The 13,901-nt window shown below is 35.6% G+C and overlaps 1 protein-coding gene across 7 annotated transcripts in view; it reads left to right on the top strand.

Moving 5' to 3' along the window:
* RIC8B (RIC8 guanine nucleotide exchange factor B) overlaps positions 1-13,901 on the top strand; it is a 94,659-nt gene that overhangs the window by 32,623 nt on the left and 48,135 nt on the right. For all 7 annotated transcript variants that reach the window (XR_008991919.1, XR_008991917.1, XR_008991918.1 and 4 more), the window contains exon 3: positions 5,476-6,084. Coding sequence is in view for 3 of the 7 variants with exons in the window: in XM_057486439.1 (XP_057342422.1) it covers positions 5,476-6,084 (609 nt within the window). In the remaining 4 variants the exon portion in view is untranslated. The remainder of the gene's footprint in view (positions 1-5,475; positions 6,085-13,901) is intronic.

Below are 13,901 nucleotides of genomic sequence, written 5' to 3'. Positions count from 1 at the left end.
CTATAAATGTCTGTATTTTAAGCAAAGACATTTTTCTTTATGTGTAAAACTTGACTTTTCATTTTCTAATATTTTTAGAAATCACCTTTTAAGACGGTATGTCAATCATGATAGATCCTTCAAATGTTCACATACACTTCATAGCATGTTTTGCTTATTTCATAGCTAAAGCCAACGCTGATCCTAGTTTTACAGACTTATAGTGAAAAGCCTGCTATTCTGGAGCCAGAAGATAGCCTCAGAGAATCTTAATGCATGGTATAGATGAAGAAAGTGGCCCAATAAAGTGACATGCTCAAGATCACAATTAATAAATGAAAGACAGCTATGTTTACAATCATTGGCTTGCAGTAAAAATCACACTGGAGTCAAGTGATGCGGATTGAATCCTGGCCTTCTACTTCTTAGTAAAGTGTCTTTAGGCAATCATTTAAGGAGTTATATAGTAAGTGTTCAACAATCATTTCTTAGGTTGAGGAACATATATGAAAGTTTTTTGTAAAATGTAAAACACATTAACAATTTTAATATAACTGTTTGAATTATGAAGGCATCCCTTCTGATGCTAAGTCCACTACTCTTTCTGGACTGCTGTATTTTGTGCTAGAGACTGACTTATTGAGAACAGAAGCTATATTTAATACTGCATCTAAATTATGTTTATACGTACTCTGTAGCAATGTGGAAAAATACTTGCAATTAAATTAAAAACCAAGAAGTCAGAACAAAACTGTATACACATGTTGATTGTAATTGTATGTTAAAAATGCATGTTACTTGTAATCAAGTAGATTAAGGATAAATCCTTCTGTCTACTGCATATAAAATATACTAGTTAGTATAATTATGAATGTTTTTATATTTTCTTTGATGAATTTTACATTTTAAATAAAAAATATATTTAAGTAATTTAAACGCTTCCAAAGAAGAACTGTATATGAAGACACATAACTTCTGCTGCTCATATGAAAAGACTTTTTTACCCAGTGGGGCAAACTGTCCTACCAACACATTCACAAGAATGGCCTTACTAATTCTCTCTTTCCTTCTTAGAATCGAGAAGAAGCAAGACATTAACAGACCTCTGCTAATGCTTTAGCTTTAGGAAACTTCTTAATCCAGTCAACTTGTATTTCGGGTGCTTACTGATGCTAGTTGCTCTGCTAAGGACTATAAGGATTATGAAGAAGTTGAACGTAATAATAGTTACCATTTAAAGAGTACTTATTATGTCCCAGAGTCCATTTCACAATAGCCCCATGAGATACAGGTGATATTATTTCCATTTTACAAATGGAAAGTGAGTTCAGAGAAGTGAAATAACATGTCCAAATCACACAGTGACAAAGCCAGTATTAAACCCAGGTCTTCATGATTCAAAAGCCACTGCTGTACATTTTCTGCTCTTACAGAAAAAAAGATATCCTTTCTGCCTTCATAGAGCTGTTAGTTGTTGAGGAAAACCAATAAAAAGAAAACTAACAGGCAGAATCTGCTGAGCACCAGATAATTGCTACAAATTGTGGTTTTGGGTATTACTTAGAAAGGAAGATGCTGGGGGCTGAAGTGGTTAGGGAAAGCTGTATATCAAAAGTGAATTTCAAACTTAGCTTTGGAGAATGGTTAAAACTTCAATGGTCAGAGAGGGACAAGAACTGATACATGTAGAGGGAAGGTGGTAAGAAAGCAGAAGAGCTCAATGTGAGATAATTTGGACAGAAATAAGCTAGAGGAGGGTTTGATAGGGAAATAGTATAAAATAGAAGACTCAAAAAGCAGATTAGAGGTTCCTAAATGCTAAGCTGAGAACTTTGAGATTTTTCTCTTATAGTAATATAAAGAAACCTGAAGACTTATCACATGCTAGGCACTGTTCTAAGTGCAATACATGTATGATGTCATTTAACTCTTAACAGTAAATGAGGCTAAATAACTTGACCAAAGTCACACTGTTAGAAGATAGTAGAAGGGCCAAGGTTTGAACACAAGCATTTTTAATCCAGAACCCCTGTTCTTAATTACAATACTATTCTGGTTCTAGAACCATGGTAAATTGAACAAGTTTTAAGCCTAGGACCACTAACCGTAAACAAATAATGTGCTTCACACCTGGAATAATTTTTAACATTTAAGTTAAGAAAAGTTGTGTGACCGGAAAATGACAACCCTTTCCTATTTCTACAACCCCTATACATCTTCAGGACAGTCAGAGAAGTTATTTGTGCTAATGACTTTGAACTCTGCCTACTTTCCTATACTTTTCTGGTCGATTACTTTCAGTTAACTCCTGCCCTCTGCCATCCAAGTTATGTCAGTCCATTGTCAACCATAGTTCAGTGGTTCTCCGAGTGTGGCACCCGAACTGGCAGCAGCGACATCAGCTGGAACGTATTAAAGTCCCAGTTTCTGGAGCCTCACTCAAGACCAGCAGAGTCAGAAACTCTGGGAGTGAGGTGCAACACTGTTTTAACATTCCCTTTAGATGATTATGATAACATGCTGAAGTTTGAGAACCACTGCTCTAATAATACTGTAGGGTTTCAACTTAAGAGCAAACTACTAAAAATTTCATGGCAATACTTGGTATTAACATTGGGGGAGCTATTTGGAATGTTACTCTTGAGTCTCTGCTGCAGGGCCCTGCAGTCTAACTTTATGCAAATAGTCATCTTTTGCTAAGCTAATGAACATTTTTAAAAGGGCTTTTTCTCATCCTCTTTAATTCTTAATAATTATACTTTGTAAACATAACTAATGTTTATGACTTTAGTTCATTCCTGAAAGCCCGACCTACATGAAAATTTATTGAATCAGGAAATGTTTCCATTAATTTTAATGGAAAAAAATATATGTTCAGTGATTATCTAAAATAGGAAAATAATTTTCAGATTAAAAAATACATCAGTAAGCAATGAAAACGAGTTTGTATAAATAAATACTTTGAAAGTAATTTAAAAGTTTGTACCTAAAATGTAACTATAGTTTATTGTACTTGCAAAAAGAGGAAAAGAAGACTTGATAGTGATTGGTGGCTGGTGGAGGAGGAATGCAAAGGAGTCATTCTTTGGAAGGCCCTAGAGAGTCAGCCGATAGACTTTAAGGCAGGTAATCTTTGGGAGTTTGTGGTTATCTTGCGCTTTAAAAATAGTTACAGCACACCTAGGCCAGCCACTGCGAAACAGATGAAACAGCCTCTGTTCTCAAGGACCCTGGGAAAGGAGTAAGATGCCACGACAGCTTACTCTATAAAAAGGCAAAAACTAAGTGCTTGTTGAAGACACAAATAGAAAGAGAGCAAAGGAGAGAGTAGACAGGGCATGCCGTGCTGAAGGAAAAGCAAGGGAAAGCCCAGGACATACGGTCAGAGGACCAGAAATCAGTTTGTAGTACTTGAGAAAGAGGGGCGGGGGCGAGAGGCGTCAGTGGGAAAGGGGACACTGGGCTTATTTTAGCTGTGTTCTGTGAGCAACAGAGAGCTATGGAAAGTGTTTGAAGTGAGCAGGACATGTATTAGGAAGAATAAAATCAACTGAGGAAATAATTGCAGCACAGAAAAATACTGTTAGAGCAAAATAAAAGTGAAATATAAAAGCACCTTTGAAACAGAAGCAATGCACATACTCAGCAGATGGAGGAATCGTAAAGAATCCTACCTCTCCAGTCCTCTTGCCTGGTATACAGATGCAAAACAAAACTTCTGATTCACTCAAATGTACACGATTTATTAATTTGTTCTTTATAACATTCTCTGAACAGAAATGATTGTTTTGAGTACAGCGATGGTATGTCTATTAAATATCATTTTTGTTATCTTTTGAGTATGTCTTTGATTTTCTTTTAGGTTCTAATACAAAGTCTTGGGGGTGTAGGGGTCATTATCAAAAAAGTGGTGTTAAATTTTTCAGGAGACACTAGCAAAAAGCTACTAAGAGTCATTATGTGAAGCAAGTCTTTAATGAGAAATGGCATGTTTAAGAACAACTGTGATTGAAAACTGCTTTAAAACTAGAACTCTTGTCTTTGGTTGCTAGTTGATCTGCAAGCCTTTAGAAGACACAGTTTTTAACTGTAAATTTGTAGGCACCTCTAATGTCTTTCATGTAGCCATCTTGTATCCCAGAGTTTCATAGTCCATTTGGTTTATAGCCTTGGCTTTCCATCCATGCTTTTCTCTTTTTCTTTCTTGAGTCTAAAGGTAGAGGAAGAAAGGAGTCATATTGCCTGTAGATTTTTAGTGGGATTTTATTGATAATGTTATTTTTGGTTTAGAAAGGAAGGAGGTAAAGATGTCTGTGTCTTATTAGATACATAGAACTCCAAATTCACATGTATAATATTTTATAATACCTTATTTATTACATATTTCTTAACTTAAATAAGGATGTAGATTTCCCTCTTGAATAAAATTATGTGGGAGCAAACATTATCTGAATTCACCCCCAGGAATATGCCACACAAGAAGTAGTGTGTAAAATGTATTTTTTTTTTTTGGTCTGGATATGAAAGAGCTGAAAATGGAGAAACTTTTCCCTGCTTTACTTATTTTTAATAATGGGGCACATTATACTTGCTCCCACCTCCAAAGTGCATTTGTTTTTAAAGAAAGCTTTAATGATGATAAGACATTAAATGAAAATCCCTTCTAGTTTTCAGGTATGGCAGAAATAGAGTTCACATTGTTATGAAACATTTTTAGCTTATCAGGTTAATTTCCTTCCCACTTCCATTTACAGAATGTAGTACTTTTGAAGTTAACATTTCCATATTATACAACTCAGATGTTCTGAGAGGGTGCACATAGCCTGGGGTTCCTGCCAAGATCATGTTTACTTGACCCGCAGATAGCCTCTTTTTAAAGAATTAAAGTCTGATGATAGGTAATACAAATTTTGTAAAATCTTATGTTAGGCATAGTTGTTTTTATAGAATACAATGGGCGAGGTGATGATCAGAGCGGAATGGTTTTACGTGCCTGCTCCACACGTGAGTTGTGAGCTTGAGAGACCCAGGCCTGCAGTTTATGGAGAAGAAAGCTGGACATTGAATTTTGAGAGAACAATCAGTGGTTCTTAACTTTGGCAATGATAGAAATAATTTTAATTATTTTTCAAAAAGTACAAGATAACCTACACTTCAGGTCCATCAGCTATGATTCAGAACTGATTGTCTTCCATCCTGATACTATGTACAGTCTGATATTAAAAATCCATTGAGTACAAAGCTATGTAAGATCCCACTAATTCATTCTGGCCCAGTTTTAAGTACCTTAACCTTTCTTGCTCTCAGTTTCCATATCTATAAAGTGAAAGAAGTACACCAAATATAAGGTCTCTTTCAGTTCTGACATTTTGTGATTTAAAAAAAAAAAATCTTTTCTAGCCATATCTTGATCTTAGATTCACTGGTAGAGAAAGATTCTGTTTTAAATCATTTAAGCCAAATGATGATTTATACATACTTGTTCTTGTTTTTCAGAAACTCTGTGAAGGCATATTCAAAGTCCTTGTAAAGGACATCCCAACAACCTGTCAAGTGTCCTGCCTGGAAGTTCTCCGCATTCTCTCTAGAGACAAGAAGATTTTAGTTCCTGTAACAACCAAGGAAAATATGCAGATACTGCTGCGACTAGCCAAGCTAAATGAGTCGGATGATTCTTTGGAGAAGGTGTCAGAGTTCCCAGTTATTGTGGAGTCATTAAAATGTCTGTGTAACATTGTGTTTAACAGTCAGATGGCACAGCAGCTCAGCCTGGAACTTAACCTTGCTGCAAAGCTTTGTAACCTTCTGAGAAAGTGCAAGGACCGAAAGTTTATCAACGACATTAAATGCTTTGACTTGCGCTTACTCTTCCTCCTATCACTTTTGCACACTGATATCAGGTCACAATTGCGCTATGAGCTCCAGGGACTACCGCTGCTAACCCAGATCTTGGAAAGTGCCTTTAGCATCAAGTGGACCGATGAGTACGAATCGGCCATAGACCATAATGGACCTCCCCTCTCACCTCAGGAGACGGACTGTGCCATTGAGGCCCTCAAAGCTCTCTTCAATGTGACAGTAGACAGTTGGAAGGTGCATAAAGAGGTAAGGTTGAGGATATTCTTATCTACCTAAATTTAATTGGTCTAGGATTTCCCTATCGCTGCCTGCAAAGGAGAAATGCTAAGTTGGGAAATAGAAAACTTTCCAATTACCCCAATAATCAGTTATGTGACTCAAGATATATTTGTTAGCCATTGTAAGTCTTACTCTTTCTGTTTGTATAACATTTACCAGAAGAACACGTTAAAGATGGACTATTGTTTAAAAGATGCCAAATATAGTTCCTTTTCTGAGTTGTACTATGATGTGTCTTTTTTTTTTTAAGAATGCCTCTTTCAAGAATAAGATTTAAATGATAAGATTTGAAGGAAAACGAAACAATGCTGTTCATAAAGGTATAGGTATTTTTAGTGGCTGCCATCTTAATGAAAAGTTAAGATAAATCAGGCTAGTTGAAATTGATCGGTCAGAATTGATGTCTGCTGTATCTAAAAAGTAAAAGATGCTGTACTACCTATCACCCCAATCTCCTAGAGTGTTACTTTGAAGTATTAGATAACTGTTAGAAGTCTAGGACTACAACTAGGTAGCCATACTTGTACCCAGTCCTGGAAAACAAGCATAATTACACCAGAGTGTGGGAAAGGGTATTTTAAAGTACTCTCATTTCTAGACTAAGATCCATTTCTATGGCTTGGACCTTCCAACAAAGGGAAGCGGATTTGATAGTACCCACAGAACAATATGCTAAATAAGAAACTTAGTTTAAGGAAAGCAACAATTTTAAGTGAAGTAAACATAAACTCTTTTCCTTGCACTGGAGTCTTAACAGTTCACATTTGCCCTCTCTTTTTAACCTTAAATAACTGGTGAAATTCAACTCCTGCCTTAAACAAAGAAAGAAAGAAAAGTATTTTGGTGCCAGACAAATTATCTTCTCAGACAATTGACTTTAGAACTTAGGCCTGCATTTTGCTGTGTCCATTTGAAGCAATTGTCACCATGAATAAAGATCTGTTTTTGTCAGCAGCCTTTGAAAGAATTATCTCAGTGCAGTGCTATAGTGGGAATATGCAGGCATCTGAGTTTTAAAGTGCAAATAGGTCTATATTTTGAAACCAAATATTTGAAGATCAGTCCTAACAGCTGTTTTAGATGACTGTAGTATGGTCAGTTTTTCCTGAGACTTGGCAAGAAAAAAATGTGGAAAGCCCACATGCTCCATTTATGCTTTGAAACCAAATATTTGTAAGTATTTAAAATGTTATGTCTCGATGCTTATTTGGTACCTTCTATGGTTATTTTTCTTACCCTGTTTGCTCTGGTGTTTGTAAGTTCTCCATTTAGTTGCAAGAGCTCTTCTGAGACTGTTGGTTTTCCATTGTTAGAGCCCATGTTATTTAATTGTGCCCCAAATAGTAGTTTATACTACAAAAATGCCTGACAGAAAGGGCTTATAGTTCAGTGGCGTCCCGTCAGTACATATGGAATGACATGTAATACGTGCCAGTAAATTGGGATTAGACCTCATTAGCGCGCTTCAGGTATAAGTAATAGCAGGGGCGCAAGAAGCTCTAGAAGCTGTGGAAGTGGCAAGTACTGACTCTGTGCTATGGAATGTTTCTTTTCCAGAAGGATCAGTGGTCTCGGAGCAGGAACCTCAGCAGATCTAGTGCCTCTTGTGAGCTGAGGATCAGTTGATAGAGCTGTTATAAAATGTGCAGCTAGTGTGGCTCTGGGTCATTACTGAAGTTACAAGGAATTTAACCAGTATTGAAGACAGGATCTTGCCAACACTATATATGTAGGCAAGAGTGTAGGAAGGTATCTTTAAGCCACTTGAGTCTCTATGAGTCTCCAAATTCAAATTTTAGCACACATTTAGTCAATCATTCAGTCAAATATTTAATGGACAATTGCTAGGTATTATGCTGGGCATTGTGAAATATACTGGCAAATAATTGGCATAGTTTCTGCTTTCATGCATTTTTGTTGGTGAGAAAGTAAGTACACAAACATATAATTCAAATTGTGTTAAGTGCTAGAAAAGAAACAATGCAGTGATGGAGAATGCTTAGTATAGTCAGAGAAGACCTCTGGAGGTCTCTCCTGAGATCTGAAGACTGAGAATCATTTAGCTATTTGAAGAATGGAGGGATGAACATTTCCCAGAAATTGAAGAACATGTAATAAGATGCAGAAATCTTTTAGTGAGGTATCCATAACTTAGCAAAAAGATCTATAATAAGGGTGCAGAGAAACTTGCCAACAAGAGTCCATTTATCTGGATTTTAATATCTCTTGATTGTCAGACAAAAGACACTTTCTCCACTTGAGCAAGCAGCTGAAGAATTGTTAACACTTTAAACTGTCAACTAAAATAAAAATATATGGAAAACTTATACAGAAAAATCCAACTTTAGAATATTACTTTTAAAATAACCAATATTATTTTCCTTATATGAAAATAATTCATGCTCATTGTAGAAGATCTAAGGGGAAAAAGGCATATAAGCAATAAGAAAATACAAATTACCTAAAAACCCACCATTCAAAGATAAGCACTGTTTGTACTTATCTTTTTAACCATTCTTCATTGTCTATTATATAAATATGTATAATTTTTTTACAAAAATGCAGTCATTTTATAATCGTGATTTTTTTTTCACAATAAATGTTCAGGAAGAACAATGGTTTTCAAATGTGTTCCTGAAGCCGTAAAGCTACTGGGATGAGCCCCTGAGGTGAGCGGGCAGTGTCGCAGCCTCCCCGCCCCCACTGTACAAAGAGTGTCTTTGATCGCTGTTGCTGTTGTTTCTCTTTAAATTTAGGTTGCAACTCCCCAAAAATGTAATAACCACTTTCTTCCCCTATTTATTAAGGGTGGATACATCCTAACGAAGAAATACTCTTAAGTATAAAAATACTTAATATTTTCAAATGCTCAAATACTTCAGAGTATAAGGATGTATCCACCTTTAACCAGTCCCCTATGTGTTGACATATAGATTGTTTGCAATTGTTTGCTATTTTAAATAATAGCACAGTGAATCTTTTTGTAAAATCTTTGTGGATAAATTCCTGAAATTGCTGGGCTGTTTTCAAAACCCGAAGGTTTTTTGCTGTGTTTTGCCAAACTGACCTTCAGAATAGTGTTAGTTTATACCTTTCCAAACTCTGGGCATTTCACTTCTAAAAATCTTCACCTATTTCACAGCTCAACTGTTACAGAAAACACAGATGTTTGGTTTTGGTTTAAACTGTTTTAGTAGGTATTTTTATGACTGTTCATTTATAATTCACTAAAAACAGAAAATTAATGATGGTTTTTCTTGAGGTTTAATAAATTAGTGCCATTTGTTCATTTTAAGTTCATGCCTCAGTGTTAAATTCCTGCCTGCCTGCTCATAGCATCAGCAGATTAATTTGGAAATTCCTTTTCATTCAGTAGGAAATGCAGCTGGCCTTACTTCACATGTGGTGTCAGTCAGCCTCCCTCCCTTTATCTCTCCCTTTCCTAAAGGTAGTATTTTTAAGAAGGTGAAAAGATTCCTTCAGCAGGACCTGAAGTCAGTTCTAGAAAAGTTAATTGAAATGGTCTTGTCTTCTTTTCTCTTTACCACTCTGCTAAATTTCACTATTGATGGAGGAAAGCATGTTATTCTAGAGATCACTTAAATAGCACACATTCCCTTCTGCAGTGCTTCCCAGGTATCAGTACAATGAAACAAGAAAATAAGACCAACAGACATATTAGAGCCAACCAAGTGCAAACAGAGAAGTAGTCCAAGTGTCTGAGTCGTCAAAAGATGCATTTGAGCAAGAGAAAGTAGTAGGTGTTCGCAGAATTTAACTGGGAATGTCACATTGTAACATCAAGTAAATGTCCATGGTTATTTTAGAGGCTATAAAGGAAAAGTGGAAGAAGGACATGATGTTAATTAAATAAAAATAAAACTTCAAGCTATGCCATGTTTTTCTGCTGTATCACTTTTTCAACAAACATTTACTGAGAGCCCAGTATGTGCCAAGTTCTATGTTAAGCACATAAGATGCAAGGTAGTATATGACTGCCCTCAAAGAACTAATAGTCTAATAGGAAAATCAAACATAAAAACACAGGTGAATATAAAACTGTTTGTTACATTATTTATTATTCTTTTCTAAATTTACTGGATTTGAAATTTAAGAAGAACCACCTAAGCTTTAGATGTTCTAAGTCTTTGGAGGTATGTCTCACCTCACAGTGTTTCTGCTAAGCAACGTACCTAGCACAGAGTAGGCATTCCATGAATATTTGCTTAATGAAAAATAATATATGATATAGTTTGACATCTAAGTAGCAAAAATGAAATATAGCCCAAGTTGACAAGGAGGAAGGAAAGTTTATGATACCTTTTAAGTTTCCAAAGCTATTTAAAAATTCTCTAGAAGCCTAAAACATTTAGTAACATTGGTTAGAGCTGATTTCTGGCCTTTTTGTAGATATAGCACTCTATTTTATAACACTTATATCTCCCTTTGCAAGTTAATTCAGATAAGCATTTATTGCTTTATGCCCAGCACATTAGACGTAAAAGATGCAGAAGCAAAATACATAATCTTTGCCTATAAGGAAACAGATCTTTGAATGTGTACAATTTAGTAGGACAAATAACTATGGTAGAAGTGAGCAAAAGGGCTAAACAGGTGAAATGCTACCTGAGTTACAGCTTTATTTCCACATAAGCATGTATGCTTTTGTGCGTGTGTGTGTATCTCTCTGTCTCACTCTTCATGGAATCGAAATTGAAATTTATAGAACAAGTTTCCTAAACCTTTTTGAACTACCCTCGGATAACAAAATCAGATCTGAACTCTTTGGTGTGAAGTTTATTTTCCCTTCAGACTTTTTCCTCAGGCATTGATTTGATCAGCCAAAGCTTTGAATGAAAAGGTCTGAGGAAATTGATACCTTTACTAAACAAAAATGAAGTCTTTCACAGTTTGCACAGAATAGTAAAAGAACAATATAGTGGTAGAATCTGTAATGAATAAGTAAAGGTTATATAAAGAGACCCTAAAGAATTTCCTGAGTTCTTTTATCTGTTTCAGTGTTCTCTCATTTTGATTTCCATTATCACAACAAGCATGCTTACTTGCCCTTCCTCCTGCCTTTGCCCATAGGAATTTTTTTCTTCTCAACCTTTGCAGACAGTATGATTTCAGAGTAGAGAATATTGATGCCCTAAATATAGCAAAAGTAAGATCATGAAGCAAGTAAATGAGTTGTATAAACTGTTTGTATAATGTTTAAAGAGCAGTTATATTTAATTCTTCCAGCATCCTGAGAGACAGGAGAATTAATCCCATTTGACAAACGAGGACACTAAAATCGAAGTTTTAATTACTTACAGAAAGTCACACAGCAGAATAACCAACACTAGGAAATAGTGTCTATGTGAACCTTTATTAAGTAAGACTTCTTAAGTGATAGCAGTCATTCAACTAGTACTATTGAGATACAAACTAATGGACTATAATAAATAGCATAAAAATAAAACTCATAAACAGTCAACTGATTTATTATATAGGTAACACTGAGGTACAGTGGGGAAAATGTGGTCTTTTTAATAAGTTTTACTGGATCAGTTGTATGCTGGCATGGGAAAAAAGGGATTGAATCATTACCTTGTATCATATACAAAAAAATTAATTTGAGAGGCATAAAGACCTAAGTATAAAAGGTAAAATAATAAAGCTTTTAGAAGAAAAGGGAAGATTATCTTCATGACTTAAACAAGTCAAACATTTCTTAAATAGGCAGAGATTTCTAAAACAGGACAAAATAAAAATCAAACCATAAAGGAAAAATTGACAAATTGGTCTTCATTAAAATGAGTTCATTAAGAGAAGAAAGTAAAAAGGCAGGCTCCATACACATTCAATAAAGGAATCTATCCAGAATATATTAAAAAGTCCTGTGTGTCCCTACAAATAGTCAACCCAATAGAACAATAAGCAAAAGACTTGAACAGGCATTTCATTAAACAGCTATCCAAGTGACCAAAAGACATAAGAACAGGTGGTATTCAACTTTATTAGTCATCAAGAAATGCATAATAAAACCGTGAGAACACTGCACTCCCATGAAAATGACTAAAATTAAAAAGCTGGCAACACTAAGTGTGGGCACAGCTTTAGAGCAACTGGTGGGAACGTAAATGGTTATAAACACTTTGAAACACTAATTGACAGTACATTCTAAAGGTTGATATATATGCTCTATGGTGCAGCATATCAAATGATGTGTAGAAAAAAGGTATATTCACAGCAGCACTATTCAGTATAGCAGAAAACTGGAAACAATCCAAGTATCCACCCACAAGGATGGATAAGAAAATCAATATATTCACTTATTCAGCAGTGCTTTCTTAACTGTGGTGAAGGACTAGATTTTCTTCTCTGCCTGTCAGAATGAAACTTGTAAATACAATATTACACACAGTATCAAACTATTGGGAAAGTTTCTAAATGTTCACGCGCACCTTCTGTAATCAGCATTGCAGATGAGAAGCAAACAGTGTGGACCACAGTGGCCCGCAAACTGCGTTTCAAATAGCACTGCTTTCAAACAATGAAAATGAACAGACTGCAGCTGCACACAACAACATGGATGGATCTCACGACCAGACCCAAAAGGGTCTTTATTTTATGACTCCGTTCAAGTAAAGTTCAGTGACAACAAAAATCACTAACCTGTGATGGTAGACATTAGGGTTACCCTTGGAGAAGCAGGAGATTGTCATTTGAAGAGGCCATGAGCGGAATTCTGGGGTTCTTAATCTTGACATTGCATCGTTTTCATGCTGGTTATATGGATGTGCTTGCTCACTGTGTGAAAATGTATCTAGTTGTACACTTATGATTTGGGCACTTTTTTGTTTTATGTTTTATTTACCATTTACATTAAAAATTATTGAACACCTAGGGGGCAGGGCCAAGATGACGGCTTGAGTAGAGCAGCGGAAATCTCCTCCCAAAATTACATATATTTTTGAAAATACAACAAAGACAACTCTTCCTAAAAAAAAATTATTGAACACCTATTAAACACATGCCCTCTAAACTTGTGAAGGTAATAGATGAGTGGAGAAAACAAATTGTATGTGAGTATATAAACAAATGTGAAGTTACAAATTATTATTTAGTGAGAGGAACCATAGCAGTGTACCATGTAGAGAATAATGAAGGAACTTAGAGACGGTAGTCAAAGAAGGGCTTCTATGAGAAGATACTTTGGCTGAGACCTGGAGGATGAAAAGGAATGAATGATGCCAAGAGTAGAGACAAAAATAAGTAGCGGTTTTGATAGCGAGGTAAAGAGAATTTAATGGATGTACAATAGAGGAAGGCATTGCAGACATAAGGTACAACTTGGGAATTGGTCTTATGAAAATTGAGACAGGAGGAAATGGGATGGAAAGAAGTAGGATTTTGATTAACAGTTGCAAATAATGAAAAGGACAAGATGAACAGTTTTGCAAGAGGCTTGTTAACACCAGCATGAGATGAGAAAAATTGTCTCACCAGCATGAGGTGATATAATTATGAATAAGGAAAATCTAGTTTAGAAGGAAGTGCATTCCCAGTTAATTTTCAAAACTAAGGAAAATATTAAAAGAGTTAAATAATGGATGAGTTCATTTGTGTTTCAATATGTTTCATGTAATTTGAGGTAAGTAAAAGTATGTTTACATATTAGCGAATTTTGATTCAGGCATTGGGAAGTGAACAGCAAATGAGACAGCATTCATTCCAACCCTGTCAGTCTGACTGGCATTCCACTGGCCCCTCCTCACCTCCCCAACACAGTGATT

This window comes from Manis pentadactyla, chromosome 10 (assembly GCF_030020395.1).
Source record: "Manis pentadactyla isolate mManPen7 chromosome 10, mManPen7.hap1, whole genome shotgun sequence".
In the NCBI taxonomy this organism is placed as follows: Eukaryota; Metazoa; Chordata; class Mammalia; order Pholidota; family Manidae; genus Manis; species Manis pentadactyla.
This window is presented reverse-complemented; position numbering and strand designations above follow the sequence as displayed.